Below are 16352 nucleotides of genomic sequence, written 5' to 3'. Positions count from 1 at the left end.
AGAAGCTGTTGGCAACGATTACTAACGCCAATAGCTGTTGCTTAACATTTTTTAAAATTTTTTAAAATTAATTTATTTTTTCTCTATAAAAACCTATTCAATTTTTCATTTTCACTTTCAATTACAATTACAAATCTCTCAAACTCCCAATCTCTCAAACTCTCAATCTCAATTATTTTATTATATTTTTAATCTCATTCTATTTTAATTTTATCATCACAAAATATTACAAATAGATCTAATGTCAAATGAATTCAATTCATTTGAATATTATCATGTTGGTGCTGATGATATTATTGATGATGCACAAGGTGGAATAAATGGAACGCCAATGGGTGAAAGTGGTATGGGTACAGGTTCGCATTATTCAACAGACAAAAAAAGAAAACAAACGTCAATGGTATGAAAACACTTTGATAGAATAGAGGAAACAATAGATGGGAAATTAATTCGTCGAGCAGTATGTAAACATTACGGTTCTTGTTTAACATGTGCAAGTACAAGTGGGATGAGACATCTTCGTCGACATGTTACTAATTACTGTAAAAAAATTCCACATGAACTTAGAGGACAAAAACAAATTGCATTCACCAGATCGCGATTCGTTAGTCCAGGTGTTACTTCAGTAGGAGATTCGAGCGGTTCTGGACATATGGGAGAAATGTCGACTTTTACGTACGATCAAATGAAGATGCGAGATTACATGACCAAGTATGTAGTTGCTTCTGATCAACCTTTTAGTTATGCAAAAGATGAAATTTTAGAATAGATGATGCAAAATAGTATTCAACCAGCATTTAGAAGGATTTCTAGGTTAAATATATTGAGAAATTATGAATTAATGAAAATAAAAATTATTGGAGAATTAAGTAATTTTAATTGTATTATTTCAATAACTTCTGATTTATGGACTGCTACAAATCAACATATAGGGTATCTTTGTGCAACTGTCCATTATATTAATTCTGATTGGTAATTATACCAAAAAGTTATTGCATTTAGAAATTTAGAATATTCGCATAATGGTCTTACGATTTATCGTGCATTAGCAAATATTTTTGAGGAATATAAAATTAATAATTCTATTTTTTCAATTACTTTTGATAATGCTAAAAATAATGATAAAGTTATTGAATATATGTATAATCATTTATCTCCACCATTTAATAGAAAATTATTTCATGTTAGGTGTGCATATCATATTATTAATTTAATCGCTCAAGATGGTTTGAGCTTGGCAAAAAAACATTTAAAAGTAATTAGACATGCCATTGCATATATTTCATCACCCTTATCACGGGTACAAACATATTATCAATTATGTAGATTAATGGGGGTAAGAAGGAAAAAATTAAAAATAGATATTAGAACTAGGTGGAATTCAACATATCTCATGTTGAAAGCATGCGAAGGGTATGAAGTTCCTATAACACGATAATTTAATACCCAACCAATGGATTCGCAAGATCCTATTTTTTTGATAGATCAAGATTGGGAACTAGCTATGACTTTAATGAACTTGTTAGAACCATTGAAGACAACCACAGATCATTGTTCAGGTGTGTATTATCCAATAACTTGTTCTATAATATATAGTATGGTAGAAATAAGTGATATTTTTAAAGAACATAGGTATCGTCACTCTCATCATACTTTTCAAAATATATGTCTGCAAATTGAACAAAAATTTAAAAAATATTGGAGTGAAATTCGGGGTACTATCCTCGTTTTAATAATTGAAAAATAATTTGTGTTTAAATTTTTTTTTAAATATTGATTAAATGGGTCGAGCTAGCCCGATTAAGGCTCGACCCGACCCAGCCTAAATAAAGCCCGACCTGGCCCATTTAAAGCCTGTTATTATATGGGCCAGGTTTTGGGCCTTTATATTTTAATGGGTCGGCCTGGCCCGAAGGCTCATTACTGTTTGGGCCTCGAGTCCGGCCTGGCTCGTTAACCCAATGGGCTGAGCCGGAGCCGGCCTGGCCTGGCTCAACCTATTGACATCTCTAATTATATGATTTGTTGTGAAAATAGTTTATTAGTCTATTTCACATTGTTTTGCAAAATTGTTTTTGTTATGTGTCATTGTGCACAATGAAAGTTGTAGTCAAGATGAGATAGACTTTCATGCCTTGTTGTCTGAGTTTGATGAGGACTTGCTGGAAAATAAAGGATTTTCCAACATTTCACTTCACAACAAAATTCTGGAAAAACAGTTTATATCTAGTCATGCACCTTGAATGCACACTCGTGCACAAGTGTATTTTCATGATTCATTATCATGATTTTCCTTATGTGATGCTTTGCATGGTCATGTATGAAAAACCCCTTAATTTTAATGCACAATTTCTAACTTTAAAAACAATAACGAAAATGCACAAAATAAAGAGACAAGGGATAGAAATTGCTTAGTGTTTATAATGGTTCGAAATTTTCTCTTGTAAAGGTCCTACATCTAATTCTTCAAGCAAATCGACTTGAAGTTCCACTAATTCTTCAAACTTTTACAATTAATTTCTTCAGGGTTGCACCCAAATACAATAGTTATTTAGGATCTTGCCCACAATGGTTTGAATACAAATCATCTTCCTGACTTTGGCTTTGACCACAAACGAATTGCAAGAACACACATCATCCTTGCTACTTTTCACAAATCTAGAAGCACAGACAGTGCGAGGCTTGAGGAATGGTTGGTACACCAAGTTTGACTTTTTCCCACATTGATCACACTTGAACAAATAAGCATTGATGAGTATTGGGCTGCCTTTTTCATGCATGTCATGGAAATGATCATGAACATTTGGTACAATGCCTGGAACGTTCGTGCATGACCAAAACAAACTTGTTCAAAATTCCAAAAACATGAATGAGCATGGAATGACTTTTAGCATGACTTGATAAATGTGCCATTTTTCTTCATGGAATGAACATGCTTTTTGTTCTTGCATTTTTCACTCTTCGTTCATTTTGTATTGTTTACACATTATTTGGGCATGTTAGCCACTTTAATTTAACTTTTTATCATAATCAAAATACCTAGGGGTTTAACAGTGCACTTAACATGCACGTCTATGCATAAGAACATTTTCACAAAACATGCGAGGCATGAACTCCTCCCATTCACTCATTGTTTTGGATTTTTGTTGAATTTCAGAAATAATGGGATGGATAATTGTATATGATGTATGTACTCTCATGCATAAGGTCAAAATGCAGTCTTAACCTTATTGACTTAAAACAAGGACCATAGTGCTATTTTGTTAAGTTCAAAATGCATTTAAGGTATAAATGCAATGATACAAAATTAAGGGTGCTATTTTGTTTTGGGAATGTATGCATGTGTAATACTCTTAGGCAAATCCCACATTGACAAAGCACGGGAGAGATGTTAGGTCTGTTTGTACTTTGTTTATGTATCTCACATTTTTTAGTGGTGGGAGAATTTGACTAGTTAAATAGTCTATGAGTTCCCTAAACTGTTAAGACGCGTTTTAGATTACAAAACCTAGAAGCAAAACCATGATGGATTGGGTTATTGGACCAGGGATCGAGTTATTGGACCAAGGATGTTACAAATGGTATTAGAGCGACTCTGTGTGTCCTCTTGAATGATGGTGAGGCAAACCTCGGTGATGACGTTTAGTCCCGTAAATGGGATGTATATGATACATTTAGGCAAATTCCACATTAACAAAGCACGAGATAGATACTAGGTCTATCTGTACTCTGTCTATATATCCCACATCGGTTAGTGGTCGGAGAATTTGATTGGTTAAATAGCTTGTGAGCTCCTTAAACTGTTAAGATATATTTTGGGTTGCAAAGCCTAGAAACAAAACCATGATGGACTATGTGTTCAAAGTGGACAATATCTTGACAGTGAACTAGGTTATTGGACCAGAGATGTTAGAAATGGTATCAAAGCGGCTTCGTATGTCCTCTTGAATGATGGTGGGGCAAACCTCAGCGAAGACACTAAGTCCTGTAAAGAGGGGTGTATGTGATATTCTTAGGTAAATCTTACATTCATAAAGCATGGGAGAGATACTTGGTCTGTCTGTACTCTGTCTATGTATACCACATCAATTAGTGGTGGGAGAATTTGACTATTTATATAGTCTGTGAGCTCCTTAAACTGTTAAAACGCGTTTTGGGTTACAAAACCCAAAAGCAAAACCATGATAGACTATGTGTCTAAAATGGACAATATCTTGACAGTGGACTGAGTTATTGGACCAAGGATGTTACAATATGCATGTATGTTTATATGTAATTTTATAAAATAAAACTTGTGTGTTCTACAAAAACATAATTGAAAGTTGTCACTGCAAAAGTTATAGCTCTATCTATTAAAGTTATCATTTAGAGAGATTTTAAGAGGAGAAAACCAATTATTATAAAAACAATTCAAGTGATATGAAATAATGCTATATACCTATTTTGAGTACACTAATAGATATATACTTATATATGTCATCACATAATTAGTATTATTTTATCCTTATTTTAAAATTATCCAATCGTATGATAATATATATTAAGTATATATCAATTTTTATACTTAAAATATGTATATATAGTTTTATTGAATATGTTATCAAGTATTTCTATAAACTCTTATTCATTTGAATTAATATTACATATTCATCTAAATACGTGGAATTAGGAGAGGATTTTGAACCGGTATACAAAATTGTTTCAGACTTATCACATGATTTGTGATAGTTTTGAAAAAAGGTGAGTAGCTAATGTACCTTTTTACTCTGAAATAGTTTACTCTAAAGATCACTGAACGGAAAAGTGAACTTTATATGGTATCCCATGTACAAATGGTAAGACTGATGAAGGGTCTTGCACTATACTCTAGAGTGGAAAGTTTGAAATTTAGAACTGTAGTAGGAGTTTTCAGGACGTCGGAGCATTTCCATTTTTCCCACAAATTAGGAAACCGGACAAAATGCAATTTCTATATATCCAAATGAAGTGTAACAAAACACTGCAGAATAAAGATACTGGGGCCAACTCCATTTACATTCTTTGTGCGTTTCATTACAAGTCAACCGTAATTTTACCAATCTTGTGCACCATAAGGACGAAATCAATGCAACAATTATTCTGCAAAAGCATTCGAGCTTAGGCATTTTCATTGATATAAACTTTTCATTCTTCTTTCTGAATTACATTTGTTCTTGTTAGTATAAATTTTAGATCATTTTGATTGTTCTCTGAAAAATTATGGTATTAGTGTCCGAAAATGTAGTTTAGAATTTTATCTGATTACTATATTAAATTGAAAATGGCTTCTATAAAGAGATTTATAAACCAATCCGTAATATGTTAGGTTGTGAAGAAAGTAAAAATTTTTAAAAACTAAAAAATATAAATTATATAATATGATGGGTTGACCTAATAAAGACCAATGGAAGCATGGTCAAAGGGATTCTGGGCCGTACCTAGGGCCGAACATAGGCATTTTAAGGGTAAGCATGCTTCATCCTCAAATTAAAAAAATCTTGGGGAAATTTTATTTATGCCCACTCTCAAATTTGATAAAATGAAAGTAAGTTACCTAGACTCACTCTTAACCATAAATAGGTTTAGACAAAAAAAATTTAAAAATATGTTATTAGATCTATCCTCAAATAGGCTTGAAATTAAAACTGAGGTTGTCTTGATGTGAAATAAACCTCTAAACCTAATGTAGAATTGAATTAAACTATCACCGATACAACACGTGTAAAAAACCCAAAAGCCCATATCTATTGAAATCAAGAATGTTAATTTTAGAAGCTAGATTTTTCTTCTAGTTCTTTAACTTGATTTCGACAACCTCATCTCATGATTTCATTCTTGAAAGTTTCAATTTTTCGAAAAATGATGTTAAACTCATTCAAATATTCAAAAATTTAAATATATTATTTTAACTTAATTTTTTATTAGTATATAAGGAGACGTGTGAATTTATAATTTAGACAATTAAATTTTGATTTAATAATTGGATTTAGATTTATAAAACTTAAAGATCGACATTGACTACTTATTTGATAAAGTTAATCAATATTTTTTAAAACTATATGTATTTTACTTTTATTAGAATTGTTATGGCATTCTAAATTTGTGTGAAGTATTTTTCATAGATTGTGATTGATATAAACACTTTTCATTAAATTGGATTTAAATGGATTGTTAGATCTCCCTGGTTGTTTTTTTTTTTTTTTTTTTTTTTTTTGCTCTTTTTACATTTCTTTCACATTATCTTCTTTTCCTCAATTATTGGTGCTTTTTTTTTTTTTTAAAGTTTTTACTACTTGATTGATAAACAATGGGGGAGTCGTGGTGATAGGGTTAGATACAAACCAAGCTAGTTTGGTCTCACAAATTGGGTCAACTCAGTTCAGCTTAAGTTGAATTCATTTAATTTGAATTTAAGCTGAAAGATTTTGTTTCATTTCTAAACTAAGCCAAATTTAAGCTAGGATGTATATAACTCAATTCGATTTGAGTTCAACTTAAATTCATGGTTCAAATCAGTTATTTAAATTTATGGCTTGAGCCAACTCGAATTCATAGCTCAAATTGGTGGTTTAAATTTGTGGCTTGGTTTACCATGAATTCATAGCTTAAATCGTTGGTTTTGCCTATTACCTGAGTAAAACAATATCATATTACCAAACTATGAATTCAAATTGTGTCGAACTTATACTAAATCATTTTTATTCGAATCGAATTTGAGCTATTATTAATATTAGTTTGTCAAATTTAAATTAAATTATTTTTTATTAAAATCAAACTCAAGTCAAAGGGTGTTTGAAGTTAATTGAATTCGTATTCATCCCTACATGAGGCTCCCCTTAACAAAAATCCTAAATCTGTCACTAACTGTACCTCAGGCTTTGTCATTCTGCGGGCCACACCAATTTCATTCCGGCACAACCTTTGGACGTGTATAAACATACCCACATCAATTATACGTGATATGAAAGTTATGATACACATTTTATGAAAGAAATATTACTCGTTATATTATCATTGTTGTTTCTTCAAACCATATATATTGACTTCTATTGGACCCGAACCCTGAATAGAAACTGGGTTGGGTAAAAGGAAGAAGCCCAATAGCAGAACTCAAATGGCCATCAACATCATTGCCGAAAGAAGAAGAAAACCGTACACTAAGAAAGGCTCACAATACCCACCACCACCAACTATTTATGAATTAAACTTGAAGCAGAAGCACAACCCCTGAAGGCAATTATCTCAAAGAAAGTGATTTTGTAGGTGAGGGTACTCTTAATGTGAAAATAATTAACCACCTAGAATTTGAATAGACAATTGCAATCATCTAACTTCAAAATTACTCCATTGAATTTCCCCTCGGTAATAAATTATTACTTAATTAACCCAAAATGCAAGAAAAGTAAATCTTCTCCTGGAAACAAAGATGAAAATATGATATTCATAGAAATCAGAAGAAATTAAATAGTACAGAATATTATTCTAAAACAAAACTCTAATAACTCACAAACACACCAAAGAGCATATTTGTAATTGTTCTTTCTGGTTCTTTAGTTTGATCAGCAAAGACAAACAAATGCATTGATCAGAAATAATCAACTAAGCTATGTACTTACATTAATCCGAGCTCTTCTCCCTCGCAAACATTCTACTAAAATCGAAGTATTTCTCACAACAACATACTCAATAATTCAACTTGAATAACAACATCAATTCAATGCAAATAATGAGAACAAAAGAGATGAATAATGATCACCGATCAACTCTTGGCATCAGAAAGATAGTGATTTGGGAGTGTCGATGCAGCATGACTTCCTTGATTAAACATCTCTTGTTGCTTCTTCCATTTCTCAATCTCTATATATAACAACCCTCTGCTCTCATCTTCTCCCTTGTTCTCCTTCACTCTAATATTCTTTGATCCCTTCTTGATTTTTAACCCTAAATTAAAACACATCTCTTCTCTAATTGCCGCAAAATCTTTTACAGATATGAAAGAGAGACAGATATAGCTACTGATCTATGTATATATATAAATATATTATCATTGTGGCATAGAGAAGTAACTGGTTTCATTTTTTTATATGATTTGGTTTGTTCATGGGAAGTGACGGTGACTACAAGATAATGTTAGATTACTTTAGATATAATTAAGTTAGATAAATTGTTAACTTAAAAATTACTTAAAGAATAAGTTAAGTCACTAGCATACAAGTTATGGGATCAAATATTGATTTGGTGCCCAAATATCAGGATCCTCTTGACATGACTTTGTTTATTTTGTATCATTTTCAGCTTTCATGGGAAACCATTAGATTTCATTTCCAAAAAAAAAAAAAAAAAAGAGGGAGATTAAAATTGGATATAAATAATTTAGAGTTAATTTCATAGGGACAATATGGTTGGATTGGTGATGTTTTTCGTTTTCAAGATGGTAATACATAATTCCATTTTGATGTGAATGATTAAGGCTTCATCTTTTGCATGAAATAATATAGAACTTACATCAATTTAAAGTGATTTTACCTATTCATATTATTTATATATACTTATTAATCAAATTGAAATATCATCTCAAGCACGAGTAAATTGAATTTAAAAAAAAAAAAAGGCATCAGCTCCATTCTATTTTTTTTTTCAATTGGTAGGTACTGAATATACTTAAATAAATATAAACATGTATTCATGATGTGGATTATCAAATATATTTCATACATTTACAAAGGGTATAAAAAATACGTATAAATATCGATGCAACATATAATTAAGTTAATTAAAAATTAGATATAATTAAATCACATTATATCGGTGTTCATATTTATATTTGTATTAGTATTACCAGTCTAAATTATTATGAACTAGCCTAATTTCTTCGACCTCATTGAGTTAAACTTATAAATTTTAAGAGATTATAATGCATATATACTATTTCATTTTATATGATGTTAACTATTACTTAAAATGAAGTGTTAATCAAAATTATGTTTGAATCAAAATTGATATACCGATACAAATTTACTTTTCTAAATCAAATAGATTCAAATGGAAAAGTGGTAGATAAATTTTCTTTCAAAATTGATTATTTGTCCCTCCGTTAGAGGTATTTCAAAAATAGCTGTGATGGTGTAAATAATTAGGAATAATGAAATTATATATAATTAATTAATTAATTAAACTATTTCTTATGGTGGTTATCAATCAACACCCTGAATTCCGGAACGAAACCGACCCGCCTAGTGCAGCGTATAGATTTAGGCCAGATATGAACAAAATGCTACATGATTTGGGGTTGGCCCTTCGTTCAAATTTGGCCTAATTTTCATTTTTTTTTTTAATTATTGATACAAAGACGGATAGGAAGGACATATGTAATAATAGTTTAAACTGTATGGTAACTTGAGTAACCCAAAAACATAATAATGCCCTAATTAAAATTCTTAGGCCCGCCCGATGAAACAGTCATTCCGTTTAATGGAACGCTTATTCTACTTCTTAAGTCTTGGTCGTTTCGTTGAACAACCCCATTCCACTCCCGATCTTCTTCTCGCAAATCAGATGCGACAAATATGCTTGGAACGACCATTAGACTGGTTCGTTTTGCTGAAGAACGACAACAAACCTTCTAGTACACACCATGACATTTTTACAATATGGGTCATTCTGATACGTTACATGGCTTGGAACAACCTATTTTTGAATTTCAACATTTAGAATGTCTGTTCCTGGATCATGGAGTGCTTGTATCATTGTTTTGGGAACTTTGCGACAAGCAATTATTCAAATATAAGCCACAATTTTTAACACTCTATCCACTGAATATTTTTCCAGGTGCTGTCTTCTCAATAGATCTACTTAAATTCACTAATAAGGAATTCTTGTTTCAATTTAAGCTATTGAAATCACAACCAACGTATTAAAGGTGAAACAATGAAAAACATACACCTAGGACACAAAATCAATGCTTAAATTAAAAACGTCATCGTAGAAGCATAAACATAATCTTTCCATTTTCGTCACTCTTTCATATTAAAAAATAGAAACTCAAGAACTATGATTAAATTTATTCTTGACAGCATCATTGGGATGGATCTTCTTTTTGTACTTGGGAGACATATGATAAACAGAAGATATCCCAACGTGAAATCTCGTTTATTTCTGTTTTTTAATTTTTCAAGCCATTTAATATGAATTGCAATTGTCAGTCGGGTTTGTCCCAGGAAAATTTCATTTCTTCAGTCATTTATGACAATAATTTTTTTCTGTTGTTAGTGAATTGATGTGCAGTAAAGGAAGCAGTGTTGAGGAAGTGGCTGATTGGAAGCTGACAAGATGTAGAATCTCTCAGCATTGATGAGGCTACGTGACAATACTTGCATCAAAATTGCATTGCTAAAAACTCAAACACCAACGAGCGTAATGGCCCATTGGCAGCCTTAGAATCCTGGAACTGACATGAAAATCTATCATCTTAACCTTAAATCCTGAAAAGTGAAAGTATTTGTCTCATTTTTGGTGCTTGTCCCACTTTCCACTAAATTATAGAAAAGCTTTTAACACATTAAATGCCAAACTGATAAGATTGCAACATCTGCAGAATCCAACTAAATTTGACACTATAATAAAGTGAAAACAAAGATAAGCAAAACAGAATGAATTTTCATCACTTCCCCTGCCTTCTCATCCGTTCACTAAATATTTTCTGTTCACTGCAAATATCATGCTCAGGTAGAAAACCTAACTGCAGCCCTAAAGGGAAAATTGAAGGCGAACATAAAAACACCACGATCAGATCAGAAATGAGGTTTACAATGTGTTAAGATACTAAAAGGAATGAATAATTCAAGTCAACGGCCAATATTAATCTCCCTATTTTTATGGCTCTAATCTTGGCCATTGACTTGAATTATTCATTCCTTTTCAGTCTCCTGAAACTTTCCTGCTTTCTGGCTTTGTAAACTGCATATTTCCAGGTTTGATTTTCTGCTGTGTGCTACTCATCATATGGATTCCTGTTTCTTTGTAAGCTGAAATGACAACAAACACCAGATGATAAGTTAAAAAGAAAAACAAATTGAAGGAAATGAAACACAACACAAACTCACCATTTAATTCCAAAAATCAGAGTAGGTTAGCTTGAGTTATTTCATTACAACAATTCCTCGAAGAAATCTCTTCTGCATTCCCATTCGGCTAGGCATGGGACTGAAAACAATCTCTCTGGAATTCTCAATTTGCAATTCTTTACAATGCTTAAGCCCGTCAACATAGGCATAGCTCCTTCTTCTATATGCAACTCCTCTAATTCCCTCAGATTAAGATACAGACTTTGAAGCCGAAGGAAACCATTGTCCCTGCATACCAATTTCTCTCCACAGTAAGAACTGTTGGCTAGATGAAGAACTGTCAGGTTCGGCAACTTTTCTAATGCAGGCATCGGATCCTCCACAAGATAGGAGAACTCCAATCTTAAGTAGTCCAGATTCGGCAAAACTATTTGCATATTTTCTGGAAGTTTCTCTATCCGCCCGCATAAGCTCAAGTGCATTAGATCTTGGCAATGAGAGAGCGGCTGCAGTGAAGCAAAAGGATTATCCAGTAGATGAACCAATAAACTTCTAAGGTTTTTCAGCTTTGCAATAGAATTGAAACTGAACTCCTTTTCTTCTTCATCATGATAAAGTATGCCGAGCTCTCGTAGATTAATCAATTTCTCCAAATTGGTTTTTGTCAAAGTCTTGTTTTCTATGTACTTCAAAGTCTGAAGGTTTGTCATATTGTCTATCCGCAAATATTGCCCTGAAAAGTTTCCAATTAAATGTCTCAATTTTTGCAGTTTACAAATTTCAGTTGGCATCTGCGGACACGTACCACTGACTATGTCCAATGTTTGTAAGCTCACCAAGTTGAGAATGGACTCTGGAACATATTTAACTTCAGAATATCTTAATACCAAATATTTCAAGTGAATCAGCTTTCCTAATTCTTCAGGAATTATGAGTTCAAAAAGTATTGAGGAAAGATTGATTACTCTTAGTAACTTAAATCTTGTGCAGATGGTAAGAATTTCTCGCTGCCCCAAGTTGAAGATAATTAGAGAACGCAAGAGTGAATTATGATGATCCAATAATTGCGAGTAAGCTCCTGTTCCAGAATAAATAACCTGCCGTCGACGTGATGATTTACTCGAACACCGAGCTGAATCTTTAATTTCATTGTAAATGTGAAATAAATTCAACTCTTCCGCTTTCTGAATTGCAAGATCCCGCAAAAGATCATGGACTCGACAGGTGACTATCCTCCCTGCGCGTGTTTTATCTATTTGAATGAGACTTCTATCAATCAACTCATTCAAGTAACGATAAGCCACGTCTTCCATTATTTCTTCATTTTGCGGAATGAACCCCTCAGCCACCCACAGTCGAATTAGCTGCCATGTCAGGATTTCGTTGTCTTCTGGATAATGGCCTAAATAAAGAAAGCATAATTTGAGTTGGCAAGGTAAATCGTTGAAGCTCAAAGCTAATAAATTTTGGATTGGAGTTGAACTGCTACATAAATTTAACCAAATGTGATCGCGCACAAAGCGCCACTCTTCTGGCCTCTTTGTAGATAATAACCCACCCAATACAACAATAGCTAGCGGTAGACCACCACATTTTTGGACCATTTCCTTTCCCAGCTTCCTCATTTCTTCATCTTCGTTTGCCTTGCCTGAAGTTTTCTCACATAATAACTCCCAGCTTTCATCTTCCCTCAGAAGCCGAAGTTCATGAACATGGGTTCTCTCATCTGAATGCTCAGCAACAAATTTATTTCGAGTGGTGATAATCACTCTACTGCCATTGTTGTTTTCTGGAAATGCTATTTTGAGGCTCTCCCATGCTATTGTTTCCCATACATCATCAACCACCACCAAATATGAGTACCCTTGCAATGATTTATAAAGAAATCTCTTCAATTCTTCTTCACTTAACTTCTCTATCGTCTCCGTGAAATTGAAAGATTTTATGATTCTTCGAAGAAGATCTTCAATATTGAAATCTTGCGACACGGAAACCCAAGCACAACGCTGAAATTTACTCGTGACTTGGCTAGAGTGGTAAAGTTTTCTGGCGAGAGTTGTTTTACCCGAACCACCCGTACCCCATATAGAAATTACAAAACGCCTTGGGTCATCTTCAAGTAGTTTAGCCAGCAATTTGCTAGTGTCATCCTCAAAGCCAACAACACGGTTTTCAAGAGCAAAGGAGGTGGTTTTTCTTAGTTGTTTCAGCTTGTGAAGAGCCTTGCTTTCTCCTTCCCACTTGTTATCAATAGCTTTAAGGCCATACATTTTAGATCTATCAAAGGTTTCTCGAAGTCTCTTTTTGAGAGCTTCAATCTCCTTTCCTATGCTATGTAGATTGGGCTTCTTGTGACCGGTTGTTTTAGAGACTATCCAGGAATAGTACTTTTTGATGAAAGTGGAGAATCCTCGCCTTCTCTTTGCAGTCCCTTCATCTTGGGCTTGGAGCATAAATGTATCCAGGACATCCTCACAATCATAAGCAATTTCTCGGATGTCCGATATCCACTGGTGTATCAAAGAATTGTCAAATTGTTTATCTTCTGCATCGCTTATGAAACATAGCATCCATTCTAGATCTTTTTTTAGCGACTCTACTTCATTTTTCACTCCTCGTAAGAATGCTGCTTCTTGGATGAGATAATCCCCCAGCTTGCTAACCACATACGAGACCACGGCATCCACCATTGTTCTCAAGCTGCCTTGTTTTCTCTTTTTTGTAAACTTTCTTCTGAGTTTTTGATCTTCACACTAAACTTACTCTTTATTTTTCTTTTCTCACAGGTTATCTTTTCAGATTTTTGAACTTACCAAACTTCATATGAATGATTCAAGCTGGTTTTCAACAATAGAAGATAGTAGTTGGACGTCAATGTCTCCAACAACTTTCCTTCCAAACTGTTTGAAATTATTCAATGGTACTGTAACATCACGAAATAACATACATGTTACCACTACTTTACGTTTCCCTTGCGGTGGTGGCAGTCTCAAGAGCTCTTCTTCGTCAATCGGTGGGAATTCGATGATCTTTCTAAGTCGTGACAATAAATTTAAAGTCATGAAATTGATGTTGATACGATAGTACATATTATTTGCAAATGAGGGCAATTTTGGCTAGTAAATGGTAATGTCACAAATTTTTTGACACCGTCAAATTATTATGACATATTATTTGACGACCATTGTAAATTTGTCAATAGCAATATTTATTTTGACAACTTTTTAGATAATCATGACATATTAAACAAAATTAAGGTATCTCGAGTTTGACTAAATGAAAAATGATTCGGTTTGATTTGATTCAAGTTTAACTCAATTTTGTAGCTTGAATCAATAGTTTGAATTTGTGGTTTGATTCAGTTCGAATCTTTGGTTCGAATTTACTGCTTGAGTTTATGGTTTATTGATAAAATAATGTTATTTTACTTAAATAATATTCAAAATCATGGATTCAAGCTATGCATTCAAACCTAACCGAACCGAGCCATGAATTCAAACTTCCAATTCAAAGTATGTATTTAAGTTGATTTGAACCATGAATTCGAATAGAATTAAACTACAAATTCGAGTTATGAATTCGAACTGAACTTGAGTTGAACATTAGTTAACTTGAGTTCGGTTCGGTTTAAAAATAAGTTGAATCTTCTAACTCAAATTCAATTGAAATTCAAATCAAACAAATTTGAATCGAATTTAATTAAATCGAATTAGCTTTTGAGATTAATCTGACTCAATTCATATCCAGCCCTAGGTTAAACACCATGCGTGAGGGTAGAAACATTATTTCTTTTCACCATGTTAGCCAACTATTGTAAAATCTAATTTTGCTTTTGTATTTTTTCTTTTGGCTCATATAATTCACGGGCAAAAAGTGGTCAGTAGCTGAAGCTTCCAAGTTGTGGAAAAATTCGGCATACCAAATTTGACTTGAAAGTTCATAATATTCAAAATTAAATAAATAAAGGGAAACCGATCAAATTCTAATATAGGTTGAATATGGAAAAGACAGTATTGGAAATCAGAATCATATCCACATCCCTGGAAATCATACAAATCATATTCCAGAAATTATGCAAATCATCATCCTATCATATCCTAGATTATTTGCTATCACATCCCTAAAGATCATATCTACATTGATGAGCAAATTATTTTTCTTCCTTTTCTTTTGTACAAATATTATGTTACCAAGTATGGATTATGATTTACAGTATATAAACCATAGCATGTAAAGATTGAATAATAAGTAATAGAAATACAATATTTTTCATTTACATTTTCTGAGCTTCTCTGGTTCAATGTGATGAGCCAACTCTACTCTCTCTGATTTTGGCATGGTATTAGAGTGAATTTCTGAATTATCCTCTTTCTCTCTGTCGAGTAAACAGGCATCCTTCTCCTCTGTCCAGATCCAATACTAGGCAGCCTTGCCTCTGTCTCATTAACCTACACAAAAGAAAACCAGATTATTAGATAGAGCCAATCAAGACAACACCTGTTGTTCTTACATCACCAGAATCCTCCACTGAAGCATCAATAGTGAACCAAGCTTCTGAACCAATCGCCAGTTCACAACAAATGTTGGCTTTTCACCTGGTTCCCATAAACAAAAATAAGCCAGAGCCTAGAGATGTTCTTTATACGTTGCCATCAGATGGACTAGAACGCGTTCTAATAAAGCAAACCTTAACTGGAGCTGAGAATTATGCCCAATGGGCTAGGGATTTCAGAAGAGCACTCATAGTAAAGGACAAAATTGGGTTCGTAGATGGCATTGTACCCATGTCGTCTGAACCTGATCTTGCTCGATTTTGGGTACGATGTAATACGCTTGTCTGAGCCTGGATTAGTAATTGTTTGAATGAAGAAATTATAGCAGGTCTACCACTTATAGAAGATGCCAGCGAGTTGTGGGGTTTCATCAAGGATATGTACAGAGCTCTGGATCTTGCGAAAATCTATAGTGTGCGACAAACACTTGTCAAGATCCGACAAGACAACCAAAGTGTCACGACCTACTTCAACAAACTCTCCGCTGCATGGAACGAGTTGGACATCGTCGAAGAATCAATCGTAGCTCCACCAGAAGTCCTCCAACAGATTCAACATGCAAAGGAAAGGGAAAGACTGACTCGCTTCCTGATGGGGTTGAACGAAGGGTTCATCGCCTTCAGAACCCACATCCTTACATTTGCAGAAGTGTTATCATTGCGGCGAGCTTACCACCTTGTCGTTCAAGATGAGAGCCAAAGAAGTGTTGGGCATGATG

General features: G+C 33.4%; 1 protein-coding gene across 1 annotated transcript; it reads right to left on the bottom strand.

Moving 5' to 3' along the window:
- Positions 1 to 10375: 10375 nt before the first annotated feature.
- Positions 10376 to 13826, bottom strand: LOC123215178 (putative disease resistance RPP13-like protein 3). The gene is made up of 2 exons (XM_044635230.1): positions 11121 to 13826; positions 10376 to 11042 (listed from the first exon to the last, which is right to left on the bottom strand). The coding sequence occupies exon 1, from the start codon at positions 13769 to 13771 to the stop codon at positions 11165 to 11167; it is 2607 nt and encodes an 868-aa protein (XP_044491165.1). The 5' UTR covers positions 13772 to 13826; the 3' UTR covers positions 10376 to 11042; positions 11121 to 11164.
- Positions 13827 to 16352: the final 2526 nt, after the last annotated feature.

This window comes from Mangifera indica, chromosome 1 (genome assembly GCF_011075055.1).
Source record: "Mangifera indica cultivar Alphonso chromosome 1, CATAS_Mindica_2.1, whole genome shotgun sequence".
Taxonomy (NCBI): domain Eukaryota; kingdom Viridiplantae; phylum Streptophyta; class Magnoliopsida; order Sapindales; family Anacardiaceae; genus Mangifera; species Mangifera indica.
The sequence above is the reverse complement of the archived record's forward strand: the minus strand, read 5'-3'. Positions and strand labels throughout refer to the sequence as shown.

What these genes read in the sequence shown, in the direction of transcription:
- LOC123215178 (XM_044635230.1), bottom strand. Translation starts at nt 13,771, where the DNA reads ATGGTGGATGCCGTGGTCTCGTATGTGGTTAGCAAGCTGGGGGATTAT.